The 17,739-nt window shown below is 38.4% G+C and overlaps 1 protein-coding gene across 2 annotated transcripts in view; it reads left to right on the top strand.

Moving 5' to 3' along the window:
- ELAPOR2 (endosome-lysosome associated apoptosis and autophagy regulator family member 2) overlaps positions 1-14,151 on the top strand; it is a 149,757-nt gene extending 135,606 nt beyond the window's left edge. For both annotated transcript variants that reach the window (XM_080666831.1, XM_080666830.1), the window contains exons 20-22: positions 2,770-2,948; positions 4,652-4,817; positions 11,372-14,151. In XM_080666831.1, the coding sequence (XP_080522957.1) occupies positions 2,770-2,948; positions 4,652-4,817; positions 11,372-11,431 (405 nt within the window). In that variant the 3' untranslated portion in view covers positions 11,432-14,151. The remainder of the gene's footprint in view (positions 1-2,769; positions 2,949-4,651; positions 4,818-11,371) is intronic.
- The last annotated feature ends 3,588 nt before the right edge of the window (positions 14,152-17,739 follow it).

Raw genomic sequence — 17,739 nt, 5'->3', positions numbered from 1 at the left:
TATGTCTTTTAAATCTTTGTAATAATAATGATATACTTTTAATGCTTCACAATGGAAATTCATCTTTACCTTTTCTCTAAAATTATGATAAACTTATTATCTTATAATCATTTTTTTAGAGTAAATGAAAAACTAAGATGCATTCCCTTTTTTTGGCTACCAAGTTTAACTCAAGTTTTGAAAATCTAAACTACCTTTATTAAAATATTCTTTAATATTTAGTATTTCTATTCTGGAAGGTAATGATTGGGAGTTTAAGATAGTTAGGTCACAACAGTTTTCCTCTAATTTTATCTCAAACTGTCTTCATCGAAGAAGTTCTGTTCAACATGTGCTAAGAACATTAGAAACAGATAGTGGTAAGGTGATCCTTTTTAAATATATGTATTGACCTTAAGAATAATATATTTTGATGTATTTGACATGTTGAAATATATGACCCTCTTCCTATTTCCAATTTAATTTGAGAAATACCAAAATCAGTTAAATATGCAATTTTGAAGATATTTGCCAAATGAGATCAAGGTTCGACTGGAAAAATATAAATGCCATTTCTAAGCTCACACATCTTGCTTAGTGTGTTCCATTGCAACAACAAACAAATGGGTGTGATTCAGTCAGTGGGTATGTTTACCTCCAATCTCTGAATAAAATATTTCAAAAAGTCTGCTCTTCCACAAGCTTCACATAATACAAAGGACAGCTTTCACTGTGTTTTCCATTATGTCCACAAGCAAGGGTAGATTTCTTTGGATGCCAAAGCCTTTTGATAGAAAATGACAGTGATTGCAGATTATTGCTATGGGTTTCTCTTAATTTTTAAATGATCCCACTGTATTTCTGCCCTCGTTCCTGCTCCAGCTTTTGTAATTTTTCATTTTATATTTTACTTTCCCAACTCTATAAATACATCCAATCCAGATGTGTATAAAGTTAAAGCTTCACACGACAAGTCCTCCACATATAGCTGATATAAGCTAACAGAGCTGCACAACGTGCAATAGAAGTGCTCCTATCAAATTGGATCTCAAAAACCTATACCAGGTTCTAACGCTGTGTTAAGCAATACGTCAGATAGTCGTAAAGATTTGAAGAGGTACTGTGTGATCACTAAGAGGAATGTTTTTGAATTTATCATCTAATTTATCTTACGTTGTTCACAAAAAATTCCTTCATGCTGGAAGAATAAGCTTTTCAGCTGTATTTTCAGGTTTGCCGATGACATGTGACCAAGTGAAGGAATAAGGCTTCCTAATTAATAAAATGACTAAGAAATGGATAAAATGACTAAGTTAGAGATGGCTAAGAAATTTTACCAAAAGCTTCATTTTTTTTTGATTTAACAATTTGAGGAGCTTAAAGTTAAGCATACTGTGTTTATAAGGATCTTTTAATTTTGAAGTTTTAGCACTTTACTTATAGGACTGTTATTAGACATTAGAGGGTACCATTTTCACTGGTGTTGGACATTTAGTAAAACCATATAAGCTCTTTTTACAGTCTGTTTTCCTTTTGGAACGCACTTCAGATGAAGTCAACGTTTGCTGAGTAGGGTTAACATTTGTCTTTTTATTGTCATTACCTACACTTAGAGATGTGTCAGTTCAACTTGAATATGCCTCTTCATTTCTCACCTCATCCTTCTCATAAAAGTAATGTACTCACACTGAGTTTAATGAAAATGTTGCAGTTATCATGCATGAAAAAACTTCTTAATTTTAATGTCCTTTTTAGAAAAGAAAGCTGAAAGTTCTTACCCAGACTTGGTTGAAACTTTTTCTCAAAGTAAATAAATATGATTCTTCTGCACATCAATCACTTCCTGACTAACTGAAAAAATTGAGCGTGTATATAAAATCCAATTAAACATTGTGGTGTTATCCTCCTGTTAGGGTGTTGATAAAGTGACCAGCATACACCAGAAAATTTAATGAGACACCAAGAGCAAAAAATGTAATGCCCCATGACACTTAATGTCACTGAATATAATCATCATGCGTGTTGCTACTGGTCACTGCATATGTTGAAATATATTAGGAACCATGCACTGTGCTCTGTTTTTTATTTCTAATCTGTTTTATTTCATCTATTTATTTTTTTAATTGCTGGTTGAGACCAAAAATATTGATTTTATACTTCACTGGTTGCAATTTGCAGATTGAAAAACATTGCCTTAAATAAATTGTCATCTACTTTTGGAAGCTAAGAGTAAAACCTTGTGTGGGTAGTGATGACCCAGAATAATGCTATCCTTATTTAGACATGGGAAGTGGGGTGCAATCTCTGTACCCCCTCCCCCACAACCCCAGTCACCAAAGCCTGATAGTCAAATTGTATCTACATGTCCAGGGTGCAAGGTCTACTCTCCTGCTCAGGGAAGAGGCCTGTAGGGGAAAGCATTCCAATTATAATTATATTAACCAGCTAAACTTTCATTTAAAAACATGAGTCAGAAGTTAGAGATCATCAGAAATGTGAGGAAAATAGCCAAAGGATGTGTCTAGAATGGAGTCATTTTTATTTAACTTCCTTAGCATGCATCTGACAATCCATGGTTTTATTTGGTTCCGTTGCATTTTAATTCATCATTTCCTTATTCACTCTCTTCTGTATCTCTTCTATATCTTCTATATAACTTCTACATCTCTGGAGCTTCTACTAGCTGAATGCTGAATAATCCTCTATGCCTACATGAATAAAGGGTTAGCAAAGCCCTTCCTCTGTCTGACTCTTATTTTTTATGTCATCTCTGTGTTTTTTTTTTAAAAGGAAACCTTATATGTATGGAATGAACCAAAATGGTGCATTAAAGGAATTTCTTTGCCTGAGAAAAAATTGTCAACCTGTGAAACAGTTGACTTTTGGCTAAAAGTGGGAGCAGGTGTGGGAGCTTTCACAGCTGTTTTGCTGGTGGCTCTAACTTGCTATTTTTGGAAAAAGAATCAGAAGTAAGTAATCTCATTGGGCCATATAAGAATTGAAGTATATTTTTTGTGAAAATTTTAGACTTAATTGTTATATCTAACTAGAGGCCCAGGGCACAAATTCGTGCATGGGGGGTGGGGGGTGGGGAGTGTATGTGTCCCTCAGCCCAGCCTGCACCCTTTCCAATCTGGGACCCCTCCAGGGATGTCTAATTGCCCGTTTAGGCCCAATCCCACCAATCGAGCCTAAACGGGCAGTCGGACATCCCTCTCACAATCCAGGACTGCTGGCTTCCAACCACTCACCTGCCTGCCTGCCTGATTGACCCTTAACCACTCCCCTGCCAGCCTGATTGATGCCTAAATGCTGCCCTGCCAGCCCGATTGCCCCTAATTGCCCTCCCCTGCCAGCCTGGTCACCCCTAACTGCCCTCCCCTGCCAGCCTGGTCACCCCAACTGCCCTCCCTTACCAGCCGGGTCGCCCCTAATTGCCCTCCCCTGCTGGCCTGGTCACCCCCAACTGCCCACCCCTGCTGGTCTGGTACCCCCAACTGCCCTCCCCTGCTGGCCTGGTCACCAGCAACAGCCTTCTGCTGCAGGCCTGGTCACCCCCAACTGCCCTCCCCTACAAGCCTGGTCCCTCCCAACTGCCCTCCCCTGCAGGCCTGGTCCCTCCCAACTGCCCTCCCCGCTGGCCATCTTGTGGTGGCCATTTTGTGTCCACATGGGGGCGGCCATCTTTGACCACATGGGGGCGGCCATCTTGTGTTGGAGTGATGGTTAATTTGCATATTACCATTTTATTAGCTAGGATAGTTTCAGAGACACAAGGAGTTTCTTCTAGTGAAGGAGTTATAAGAAAGGCCTTTAAGAAAGCAAATGGAAGTAATTATAATTCTGACAATATAGAGATCATAGAACATCAGAGATTATTGAATTTGATCCATTTAATACAAAACAAAAATGGTGACTTAGGTCTGAGACCAGAAAGCCGATTTTTTTCTGTGTCTATTTTTCTTGTCCTGACATGATGTATTCTTGCCCCAACTTTCCTTTTTTATTTTTTTAAGTTTCTTGTGCAAAGATATTTGCAAAGAAACAGACTAATTTTATAAGCAGGTAGCAGCTTTATTTACTCAAGAACTCCAAGAATCTAGAATTGAATATTGAGTCTAACTCCTGATTTTAAATTGCGGTGTTACTTGATTTGACTCTTTTAAAATGATTTATGTGTCAGTCGGGCTGTGAAGGTTCTATATGATAATGCATCAAGACAGTTGGAATATCTGGGGTTTTCTAATAGAAAGGGATGAGTGATAGAAATGGTAAAGACCAAATCAATTGCCTATACGGTAGTCTTAGTCTTATGACCTAAACTTTGGAACACTGTATGGTGAATTAGCTTCCAAATATTTATAAATTAAGAAAATGCGTTTAGAACTCAAGGTTTCTCTTTGTTTTTCAAAAATTCATAATTGGACAATTTAGTCCATGTAAAAGGACAATAGAGTTAACTGTAATGCATTGATCCTCTGAAATCCTGGAAAAGATTTGTGTGTAGATGGTACAAAATGAGAACATATAGTGCAATAGCTTTAGGTGAGGGAAATTTGTTGGTAGAGCAACTGTACTACAAGACAACTTAGCAAGTTTGTGTGTGACCACTTAAAATAAGTACTATTTTATATTAAACCCCCACTATATCTATTTATTTACTACTACTTAGACTGGAGTACAAATATTCCAAGTTAGTAATGTCAACGAACTCGAAAGAGTGTGAACTCCCAGCTGCAGACAGTTGTGCTATCATGGAAGGAGAAGATAATGAAGAGGAAGTTGTATATTCCAATAAACAGTCACTACTGGGAAAACTCAAATCCTTGGCAACAAAGGTGAGAGCAGAATTTTAACCTGGTCATACTGTGCATTTATAAATTACGGGCCATACTAACCTAATATTCGCATTCCTGCAAGCCCTTCATTCAGCATGTCTATATTTCTGTCAGCATTTATCTAACAAAAATGCTCTTAGAAGTACATAAGGATGTAAATACAAGACTATCTACTGCAGCATTGTTTTTGCTGGTTAACCAAGTAGAAACAACCTTAAACACCATAAGTATGGAGTTAGATAAGAAATGTTCATTCAGCAACGTAATGGAATACTGTGTAACTCTGCAGCTATTAAAGATATAAATAACCTATGTCAGTAGTTCCAAGATAAAGTAAAAACAACCCATAGACTGTCACATTTCTAATAAATATACATTTATGTTAGTAGTTGCATAACAAACTACTGACAGTAGTTGCTTTTTGGCAGTTTGAACTAATGGGTGTTGTTAGTCTTTGAAATAAGACATTTTTGTCATGTTTGAATTTTCACAAAGATAATGTATTATAATATTAAAAAAGAAAATTTTAATAAAAGATCTCATGTGCATTTATACTTTCTTTTAAAAAATTTTATAACAAGATTGCTTCATGCAGAGAAAATAAAAGTTATGCAAACTGCTGAGGTAGCAAATGTACCTTATCAGATGCCAGCACATTTGTTGGCTTTGAAATGATTACCATATCCATACAAATAATCTGAAGCCTTAAGTATTATTTGTAAACACATTTTATTCACATTCTTCACTATTGACTTAAAAGATAGAAATGATCAGTTTATCCACTCAGGATTAAAAACAAAATCAAACAGAAGAAAATATGCATTTGAAATGATTTTCAGAAGGAAGGACAAGTGGCAAAAGATGAATTTATTAAAAGTATTTTAGTAACCAATTCCTTTTACTCCTAATTTAACCACATAAATATATTATAGAGGATCATTTAAAAATAAAATGACTAAGCCATATTCCTCTTCTACTAATGGTTATTTAATTATTCTTTCCTTCTTTTTACTTATTTTTTAAATCCTCATCCAAGTACATGTTTATTGATTTGAGAGAGAGGGGAAGTGGGAGAGAAAGAGAAAGTGAAAGAGAGAGAGAGAGAAACATCAATTGGTTGCCCCCTCTATGCACCCAGGCCAGGGATTGAACCTGCAACCTAGGTATGTGCCCTGACTAGGAATTGAACCCGCAGCCTTTTGGTGTATGGGATAACTCCCCAAACCACTGAGACACACTGGCCAGGCTATTTTTCTTTTCTTAATATGGTAGTTTAGGAAGGATACTATTACTATATAATAATAATATGAAGTGCTTGTCAAGAACTGATATTTTACCCTACTTTCAAGCTAACAAATGAGCCTGCTACAATTTCATAAATACTTTAGAAGACATGCGATTCCTATTCAGGGACCAAGGATATTTTAGCACTCAGAAGTGTTAACTAGAGTATCAACGTTTATACCAGTTCCCAAAGTTTCACTTGCCACAGATTTAAGGAGAATGGCAACCAAATTGTTAGAGCATCTGGTGGGTATGGTAGACCCAGTAACCAGTTAAATTTAAGGCACTTACAACAGTTTGAGAGATTAACACTAAGGCATTTTCCTTCATGGGAAGGTGACAGGGTGCCTCTGGGGGGGGGGTGTGGGGAGATCACTGATGTCCCTCCATTCCCCCTACCTTTCATTGTCTAAGGTACCTCCTCCCAAGTGCCTCATTATCAGATTGCATTGTTGTTGTTCTTCTGCCATAACATCAGTTTATCCCAGTTTAGTAGCTAAAACTTAACCTTATTTATACTCATCCCCAATTGGCACCTAAACTTATGTTCCAGAACATTCAGGTGAAAGAGGGACAAGGGCATTTAAAAAAAACATATGACACCCAGTGTGTCCCCCATCTTTGTCCATGTAGGCATAGGAGGACTTGATGAGCAGTTTATTCAACCAAGTGGTCCATATCCTTTTGGTCTGGGATCATGACAATCCAACAAGATAATATAAGTGGCTAAACCAGAATTATATTTGAATCTTCTAGGCTTTTTCTGGAGGGGCTATCACCCTAGGGGTTGCTGTTGGAGTAAATAAGGACACATCATACCTAGGCGTGTTCAGAGCAGAATCTTACCATGTATATAACCTTATGTAGACTCAATTAGTATCTTTCCCCCCGTTCTCCTTTCCATGGAGTAGCCAAGAGAAGATGATCCCTTTCTGGGGACAGCCATATTTAATACCACACTGCCTTACTAAGATGTGTGGACCAGGAAGAAGTGAGGGAGATAGAGTCAGAGATATTTTTGAGTCCATTTTTGAGAAGGCCATTCCAATGCTCAGTAGCACTATATTTCTTTGGATGGGAGGAAGTGTGGGAGGCCAACTAAATACCTCTAATCTCAGCCCATTACTCGGTAGCTTTTGTGATGAAAAGAACACCATTGCCAGACTTTAAATGGTCCACAAAGCCACAGATATTAAGCAGGTTTGTTTCAAGAGCCATAGTGGTATGGCTGGAGTTAGCTGATCATACTGGAACAGTAACACCATATCCTGAACATGTGTCTTATGTGGTGAGGTACCACTCTTAGCCCAGAGAGGTGGACAGAGATCTGATGTAATCTATTTGTCAGGAAAACTGGTCAGCTTTTGGCATCTATCCCAAGTCTGGCATGCTGTGGTAATCTCTGCATCAAAAAAAAAAATAGAGTGCTTCATACTCAGTCTGTGCAGGCAGGTTCATTGCTATGTTGGGCAGGATGATGGATTCATGCATCATTTGTGGCAGACTGTCTGGTGCAGTCTCTATCAGATACTCAGTTCCATTTGGGACCTTACTGTGGACATCTACATGAGTGACCCAGATGACTTGATAAGCACCTAAGATTTGTTTCCAGGGTTTGATGCCCCAAAGAAGGGTGACTAATATAACAGCCTATAATTTTTTTAATATATTTTATTGATTTTTTACAGAGAGGAAGGGAGAGAGATAGAGAGTTAGAATCATCGATGAGAGAGAAACATCGATCAGCTGCCTCCTGCACACCTCCTACTGGGGATGTGCCCGCAACCAAGGTACATGCCCTTGACCGGAATCGAACCTGGGACCTTTCAGTCCGCAGGCTGACGCTCTATGCACTGAGCCAAACCGGTTAGGGCTAACAGCCTATAATTTTTCCAAGTGTTAGACCAAACAGTTTACTGACTCTGTAATAGCTTAAGTCAGTAAAAATATAACAAGTCCTATCAAGAGATGCATTGACTATAGCCATGAGAATGGCTTTGGGTTCTGCCCATGGTGCTGAGCGATCATGTAGATTTTCAGTTATGCATACCTGGTGCTGAGATTAGATAGCTACATCAGCTCCCTTGGGTTTCAGCTCAACCAAACCATCAGTGAACCAGGCCCAGATATATAGTAGAACATCGATGAATTGAGAGCTCCGTGGAGCTAGTGACTTTGTATTGATTGGTGAGATAGAGAATAAAGTTTTCCCCAAAGGATATGCTGCCACATTTTGATGTGGGGCTGAGATGCTGCTGGGGCCAGACCAGCTGTATCCTTGAATACACTACTTATACTTGACAAGTGAAGCTTATTGTGCCCTTTCGACCTTGTTGATTCACCACGAATGGGACTGTCAGACTTTAGAGTCACAAGGTGTGCATGAAAATGGCATTTCGTTTGGACAGAAGCTCAGTAATAAGCTTGTTGCTGTTTTTTAAAAGAGTAGCCATGTCAAGGAGGTGACGAGTCTAAAACCCCAAAGGATGCCCCTGGGGAAAGTCTGCTTTCCATCGCCAGAGTTTCTAATGGGCAGGATCATTAATCATAGTGAGTTGTATCACAAAGTGGTCATTAGGATTGTGAGGCCACTAAGGTAGAAAGCATGACTTAGCTTGCTGGGCAGCTCTTAACACAGCCTGCTGGTTTGGACCCACTTGGTGGGTAGCGGATATAAAAGAGCAAGTAAAATACTCAAGTGACACCATACTGTCTCCAACTGCAAAGAGTCCAGTGAGGTGCTGCTTATTTTTCTTTGAGTGCTGGCTAGACTTAGCACTGTGGATCTGCCCCCATAACCTCAAGGAACTTAACTTAGTTAGCAGGTCCCTGGATTCTGCTGGCAGATGTCTGGTAACACAGGCAGTTCTGTTGAGATAGCTTTCTGACTTGACACCAACAGGACATCATTCATATAGTGACAACTTTGGGCATCAGAGGTGGTACTTGTCCACCTCATGGAATGACTGACTGTGCAATCCTGACTCACACATTTGTTGCAAATGGCAGAGAAGTTAGGGCCCCTGGGGTATCCCACATGTGGGCTGCTCTTGACCAAGGGAATCTCCTCTGACATTTATGAGACAAGGAAGCAAAAACATATACCATCAATTCCTACTACATATTCAGATATAGAAGCAGCAACAGCAGCATCTTGAATGGGCATGCAGAACTCCTTGCACTAGGTCACATTATCTTCCCTCCCCCCATGCAAACCTGTTTAAGCCCCATTTGTTGAATTTCACATCCTTTTGCTGATTTGGGATTGATTCACATATTGTAGTCTTTTTAAAAATAGGAATCCACCTTTTTTCTTGCTCAAATATCAAAATAGCTCAGTTAATGCACTGTTTTAAAGGAAAGGTAGGAAAAATGTCCAGATGTGGTGATCATACTCATCTATCAAGATTCCGTTGGGTCAATTTAGCATTCTCCAGTGACCTTCCACCTTGATACCCAATCTGAGGCAGTAAGAGCTCAAATACTAGTCATTGCCACACTGAGTTTTCCTATGGGAATCAAAACAGGTCTCTTTCTCAGCCCCCTTCCTCCCTCCTCCTCACCCCTAGAACATGTGAATCAAATCTTCTCAAGGAAAGGTCACAAAATCTCAGCTTTCCTTTCTAGTTCATGGCAATACCTGGACTTTCCTGTAATATACTTCGAGCTCCTTGAGGGCAGACATCTTGTATCCCTAAAGTCTAGTCCTGTTCTTGTATAACACAGTGGGTACTTAATAAATATTTGAATTACCAATGGTTATTTAAAAAATTAAGTCTGGTAAACGTGAGACTCCAGGCAACTCTCACAGAGCCAGTGAGTTCGAGTGCTGAGATTTGCAGTCTGCTTTCCTTGGGACTTGTCATCTCTGCAAAGGCTGGGCAAAGCCGTAGGTTGGTGTGCACACTGTGATTTTTTCTATAAGCCTGTCCCTGTAGCCTTAAAGCTTGTCTGAAGTCTTGGACTTCTCCACTCAAATGAGAGACAATACCAAAGCAACCTCATTCTTCCTGACAGATACTCAGTGTCAGCTTCCTATTATTTTCTCATTTTACTTGTCTACTTTAGAACACATCCAGTTGCACCTAGGGCTGGTCTGCCTCCTATTTCCTTTATTTTAAAAATATTCCTTGTCCTCTTCATCTTTATTCCTTTTGATAGCATAGTTCCCCTTCTCATTCCAACAGCCTTCAGAAAGCTTTTTCTGACCTTAACAGTGAAAACATTGGGAGAGCTTGCACCTCTTATTTCTCTTTTTCTCCATTAAAGAAGAATTATTTATTTTAATAGATTACATTTTGAAATCATTTTTATTAAATTTATTGGAGATGACATTAGTTAATAAAGTTATATAGGTTTCACGTGTAAAATTCTGTAATACATCATTGGTATATTGTATTGTGTGTACCACCCAAAGTCAATTCTTCTGTCACCATATATTTGGCCACTTTTACCCTTTATTACCCCCCACTTCCCTTTCCTGCTGGTAACCACCATACTGTTGTCTATGTCTATGAGTTTTTATTTGTTTTTCCTGTTTATTCATTTGTTGTTTTCAGTTTTATATCCCACATATGAGTGAAATCACATGGTTCTTGACTTTTTCCCATCGGACTTATTTTGCTTAGCATGTTATTCTCCATCCATGTTGGCACAAATGGCAGTATAACAGGCTACATTTTGAATGTGTCATATAACAAACACCAGCAGTGATACATTTGAGTTAAAAATTTTTTGATTTATTATCAGAGAAGACTTGTTTTTAATATTTTTGGCATATATGTGCCCAAAATATTTTCCTAAAACAAATTATCTATGTCTTTGTTTGCCTTATTTATTTCTGCCAGCCTTTTTCTTATGTTTAGCCTATGTTGTCTTGAGGATATTTAGTTTCTATCAGTTCTAGTTTGTCCACAATTTGCATAGCAAGGTCATCTATTTCAGCACCCAGGTCAAATGTCCCCTTAGGAAGATCTCAGTGGGTTATTCACAAGAATAACAGCTACATCTTTTGGTATCTATTGCAGTCATATGTTTGCTCCTATTTTGGATTGTCTGTATTATCTTCTGGATACCAAAAGCATCCTTCAGGGAAGGCCTGTTATCTGTTTTATATTGGACACCCTTATTTAAATGTAAAAATCCTACTTATGAGTGGCAGGTACCTAGATTAAAATGACTGCCAGAACTTTCCTTCTGGACATGTAAGATCCTAGAATCTTATTGGAATTTGAATGAGTTGATTTTGTTTTAATATATTTCCTTCATAGGAAAAAGAAGAACATTTTGAATCTGTTCAACTGAAATCCTCAAGATCTCCAAATATATGAAAAGACTGTGCTGTAGCTTTCAGACTGATGAATAAAGAAACCTGCTCTCTAGTTTTACAGGACCATAGTCTAGAGCCCACCCTCACACCCGGCACTTTGGTGATGTTACAGAGAAGGCCATGCTGCTGAAAAGGGAAGGAGGTTGAAATGTTTGATTGCCTTATCACATGGTCAAGTATCTTGCCAAAAATAGGAAAGCAAATGGTTTGGGTCTCAAGTGAAGAGGAAGCTCAACTCAGGAAGAGATTTATCTGTATATACACATAACTCAAAGATTCCAGTTATATACACCTAACTGAAAACCAAGGTTAAGCCCACCAGTGCACTGTTGATGCATGCCATATAATTAATGGGTAACTTTTATTATTTATAACTTCTACATAAAAAGTGTGCTATGAAGGGCAGAAGGTAGCATATGCATTGTGATCCCATTTTTGTCATTTCTTTGTTTATATTTTAGGGAAGATTTGAAAACTTTTTAAAGGTATAGTTATTTTCCCCCCAATATTTATTTTCCTGACAAGACCTTGAAACATCTTTTTTTTTTTTTTAATTAAAAATGATGAACAAAGAAAGATAATAAACTTTTTGGTTTTTTTTCATAGGGCATCTTTCTTGACTTCAGAAGCCTAAGTAAGCAGTAATTTTTTTTAGGAAGAATCAGCATGTGCTTGGGTTATCAAAAACTTATAATTGCCTTTGAAATTCCATTCTTGTTGGAACTGGTAAGATGAGCTTGACTAGAGGTGTTGAAGGAATATTTAGTGGGGGAAAAGCAAGGAGAAATCTTGACTTTCCATTAATACAAACAAGTGACACTATCATAGAAGTCAAATGGCTTAAACAGTTTATGTAATGCTCAAAGCATGTTTTAAAATGAGTGGGAAAGCCTGTTTATCAAATCACCTTGCAAAATCATGAAGAAGAAAGTGGGATGACTTGTGTACAAGTACAGATAACTGTACAAAGGTATTGGAATAATTTTTGTGGTCTCCAGAAAATGGCAGTGGGATATTTGCTCTTGGTCAAGCATCAAGAGTTATCATTCTGCTACAGGATGTAGAGGATTATGACTTCACAGAGTTGTGTGTTGTTGTTTTTTTAAGTCAATAAGGCAGGTATTCAATTTTAGAAAATTGCTTATAACGGTATTCATAAGAAGAATGTGGTTATACCATTAACAGTCATGAAATAAGTGTTGTCATTCTTATTCAAAAGTGATCCAGATAATTATGATATTTCCTATGATGAACAGATTACTAGTATTAGCATGACTTAAATATTCTTTATTGAAAGCAGTTTGAAGTTGGATTTGACCAATTTTGTTTTAGAACTGACAGAAAGGGGCCTTTCCTGTCCATTGATGATCTAAGATGCTCTGGTTTGTTTCCAATTAACAGTAATCTTTATAGATCTTAACAATGTTTTTAAAAAGACTGGTGGTTGGCTGAGAGAAGCAGGGCACATGAGCAGGGTGTGTTGAATGTTTTGCCCCACATCTTTCAATAAGGTACGATTTGTAACCTTTGATTTAGCAGGTTATGTCTTTGTTTTTGTGGAAAATGGGAGAAAAATAAAGAATTGTATTTATCTGGCTGGTGGGTAAAACACTGGATGATGCTGTTATTGTTGAATGAATGTGTGTTTTGTGTATATCTCTACTGTTGGATTCATGGGTATATTGCCATTTTATTGTTGGGTGTGAGATTCAAGGAGGGCATCACTTAGTATAAACCTTTTTCATGTTTAATTTTTAAAAATCTTATTATAAAGAAGAAATTAGTTTGGCATTGCTCATTTTTATCTTACTAACAGTGCTGATGAGTCTATCTCCATTTTTGGTCAAAATTTAAACAGAAGAATGAAAATACATTTGAAATGCACCCTTGTAGAAGAACCCGGGCAAAGTTGTACAGCTGGACAGAGTCAGGAAGTTCCTGCACAGTCACCTATCCCTCTCTCTTCATCTTCGGCTGTGCTCAACATGCATGTTCCAAGCCATAGAGATAATTGGGATTTGCTCCCAGGTAGCTGCTTTCTTCTCCTGTCACTGGACTAAAATCTCTGACATGTCAAAAATGCCTTAAATTTTAATGAACTCTCTGAAAATGTAGTTGGGATTGAAGAATTTATTTCTAATTTTAGATATTAAATAGATTTTGTCAGCTCAGTTCCATCTTTGGAATGGAGCTGCCTTTTTGTCTGTGGATCCCAGTGCTTGTCATTGTATTCCAAGCACTAAAGAAGCGTGACAGAAAGAATAGTATGAGGAAACTATTCTAACCAACCCTGGCTATAAAATTCACTTTAGTTTTAGGTTTTGCCTTTGCAAAGCTCAGTAGAATGCTGAAGGGCTTAAAGAAATTAATCATGTTTCTATAACTTTTAATCGACATTTATTGTTTCTTTTCCTCCTGAAGTGGTAGAAGTAGTTATTTTTTATTTTTCTAAAAGGCACAGTTTTGAAGCCTTAAATACTTCATTAAGTCAACTGCCACCTGTAATATCTCTTAGCACTCTGTCAAAATATATTTAAATCAGTTTTCCACTGGATGAGACCATATCTTCTATGGATAAAGTATATCATGCCATTTAACAATGTTGAGCAATTTGATATGTGTTCACTTGTTTTAAAAGACTGAATTTTATTCTTGTTGACTTTTTTCCTCTTTGGTTACTAGCAATTAAGTCCTTTCCAGGATTAAAAATGTTTCATAGTATTTTTGTGTAGACTTTCATCATTATTTTCTTCCCAGGGAGAAAAGGTGTTTAAATGGTTATGTGGAAGAATGCTTGGGTCTCCAGGTTTCCAGGTGGTGGGTTATGATTGACTATGGTTTTCAAAATCAATATGATCAATTGTCCATTGACCTATATTATCAATACTACTTTCTGTGGTTCCCAGTCATTCTTAATGAGAGACTAATTTCCTGTGAATTAGGGTGGGAAGATGAGTTCACTGGCAAGTTTAAAGTCAGTGTGTTGCTCACATTTATCTTTTTACATAAAAGATATGGAGGGTAGATCTTCAGAGAACTTCAAATATCCTCACAAATATTTTATAGTAACCTAATATTTTCTCAGTTTTATAGGCCCATATCATAAATTAAGGTTGCCCTAAAGAAAGAGTCCCAAGGGGAATAAATTTAAAAAAATATAAAAGCCTCAACATCCAACTCACTCCTTTGATGTTAAAATGAACTTCACAGTAATTGGCTAGAGATTACACTCTGCTGGATTTTATTTCTCTTAGTTTAACATTTCAGATGTGTTCATTTTAGGATCATCAGTGAAGGAAATAAAACTTTATTATGGGACAAGTAACTGGAAGTCAATTGATATTATTATTGTAATTGTCTAGGTCAGAAGCCAGCAAACTCTTTCTGTTGAAGGTCAGATAGTAGATATGGCTTTACAGCACATGTGGTCTCAATTGCAACTCCTCGCTGCCATTGCAGCATGAAAGCAGCCACAGACAACATTGTAAACAAGTGGGCGTGGCTGCATTCCAAGAAAAGTATTTATGTACACTGAAATTTGAGTTTCATTTTAATATCACTTATAAAATGTCATTCCTCTTTTTTAAAAAAGAATATATATATTTTTTAATTTTTTAAAGAGAGGATAGGGGAGACGAAACATGGATGTGAGAGTACAAAATTGATCAGTTGCCTCCTGCATACTCCTGCAGGGTCCCCACCAGGGATGGAGCCACAACCCAGGCATGTGTCACAGCTGGGAATTGAACCAGCAACTTCTCAGTACACGGGACAACACCCAACCAACTGAGCCACACTGGTCATGGCAATATCAATCCTCTTTTATTTATTTCTCCCAACTATTTAAAAGTCCAGAGGCATTCTTAGCTCAGGATTTGACCTGTGAGCTCTGGTTTGCTGACCCCTGGTTTAGATCACTAAAATCCACGAGCAAAACTGTTCACCCTTTAGGAGCTACCACCTTAAACATTTCTCAAGTCTTTAGAAATGTTCAAAAAGAAAATAACCTATCAACCTCCCTAGATGATTTAATCAGTAGTTTAAAAGACAAAGCCAGATACTCAGATTCGGAGTTCCTCTTACAGTTCTTGGACTTGGTTATGGTTATCGGTCAGCAACTGGTAAAACCAAAGCAAGTGAACTGGCTCAGAGTAAGCCAGCAAGATGCATTTAAAAGCCTTTTCTCATAGGGGTTTATATAACATTTGTTGCGAAGGTAAGTGGATTTGAAGATAATGTTCAATTTTGTATACAGATCCATTTAAAGTAACCATTTGGAAGTGGAAGGTATTGGAGCTTCATTGCAGATTCTAGAGCCCTGCATTCAAACAGGACACACCACACACATTTACCAAATTGTGTTTTAAGATTTACGGAGCTGCAAAAGACATTTAAGATTCTTTTTAATGATTGGTGGGTCAAGAGAGAGATCTCCAATTTCCTTGAACAAAACATCCCAATAAGGCTTTTAATTTACTGTATTTTTTTCTCATCTTATTCAGAACTCTTGGAAGAAGAGCTTTGTCTAAAATATCTTGTGGATACTGGTAGATTGGGTTTGGAGGGGGGCAAGATTTCCTTTATCTCAGATGGCTTGGGTTAAATAAATGAGTGAAACCAGAGGGAATTACATAAATCTAAACTTACTGTCACAGAAAGGAGAGATATTTGTCTTATTTATGGGTTTGGGCGTTGGTTAGTAGAGCTGAGGTGGTTGCAATCCCCTTAGGTGCCCCATCGTCCTGGCGCCTCACCTTGGTTGGCTGCTCCATGCTTATAGCCTTTGCTGATGAGCTCTGAGGCCAAAGTTATCACCGGCAGGGAAGTGAGGAAAGGGGGCTACCCTAGGAAAGTGAGGAGTTGAAGACCGAATCACCTCTTTCTTAGCCACTCTCTTAATCTGTCTTCTGTGTAGTCTGCAAACCAGCTTGCCTAACACCTTTTTATGTTACCATGATAAACCCGAGTGGACAAGAGAATAGATTGATATTTAAACTAGAAAGGACTCAGAGCATTTCAGAAACTGTAAACACTTGGAAAACCAATGATAGTCTACCATATCGTTAGGTTCTGATATTTTTTTAATGAGTGGTATACATCATTCTGCTTGAGTTCCTTAAATTCAGGAAGTTTTTGCAAAGATGGATCAGCTCAACCAGTTTTATATTTTGGAAGGATAAAATGTTACTGGAGTAAAAAAAAACCAACAAAAACAATCCCAAACCTATTTGTTTGAAATGGCTTATGTAAAAAAGATTTTATAGCAGCTATTTTCCATGTATACTCTGAATATTTTTTAAAACATTATTTCTAGGGATCACATGTTAGATGATGCACTTTGAAATCGGAAACAAGGCTTGTGCCAGGGCAGGAGAAAATGACAAGAGCTGTCAATTAGTGCATGTTCAGTGTCCAGGCTGGAAATAGTGTCCAGAAATCAAAACTCAGCTCTCACAAACAGTTTTCTCAAGATGCACCCACAGCCTAGTTATCTTGTTTAAAAAGATCCATGACCAATTTGATTGTGTTAGGCATCAGCTGTGCCTCTGAACAACCCATCTGATATTGCCTGCCTCAGACTGTCACATTCCATCATTGGATTGACTTTATCTTGAGCAGCTGCTCATTCTGAGCACACTGATCTAGCACTCCTGCCAGTTTCAGTCACAGCACAAGTCTTTTTTGCCATCCAGTGCTGTTGAACCCGTTACCCAGTCTCCCCCACTCGCTCCTGAAAATCCAGGTTCTTACTTCAATACTAGAGGCCTGGTGCACGAGATTCATGCACTGGGGGAGCGGGGGTCCCTCAGCCCGGCCTGCTCCCTCTCGTAGTCCGGGACCTCTCGGGGGATGTCCGCCTGCTGGCTTAGGCCCGATCCCCCTGGACCTAAGAGAGGCAGTCAGATATCCCTCTTGTAGTCTGGGGCTCTTGCAGCTGGGACGACTCACTCCTTACCACCCACCTGCAGCAGAGGCGGGAGAGGCTTCTGCCACCCCTGCTGTGCTCGCCAGCCGTGAGCCCAGCTTCTGGCTGAGCAGCGCTCCCCCTGGGAAAGTACACTGACCACCAGGAGGCAGCTCCTGCATTGAGTATCTGCCCCCTGGTGGTCAGTGCGTGTCATAGTGACCTGTCATTCCGCCGTTCGGTCGATTTGCATCTTAGGCTTTTATTATATAGGATGAGAAGTCAGGGCCTGGTGAGCACTGTTGTCTTTGAGCATCTAGTGCGGTTTGGATGAATTAATTATTGCTGATTCAAATGCATTCGGAAGGAAAAAGAGAATCTCTAACATCTGACTCCTCACTTTG

This window comes from Plecotus auritus (assembly GCF_963455305.1).
Source record: "Plecotus auritus genome assembly, chromosome: 4".
NCBI classification, from domain to species: Eukaryota; Metazoa; Chordata; class Mammalia; order Chiroptera; family Vespertilionidae; genus Plecotus; species Plecotus auritus.
This window is presented reverse-complemented; position numbering and strand designations above follow the sequence as displayed.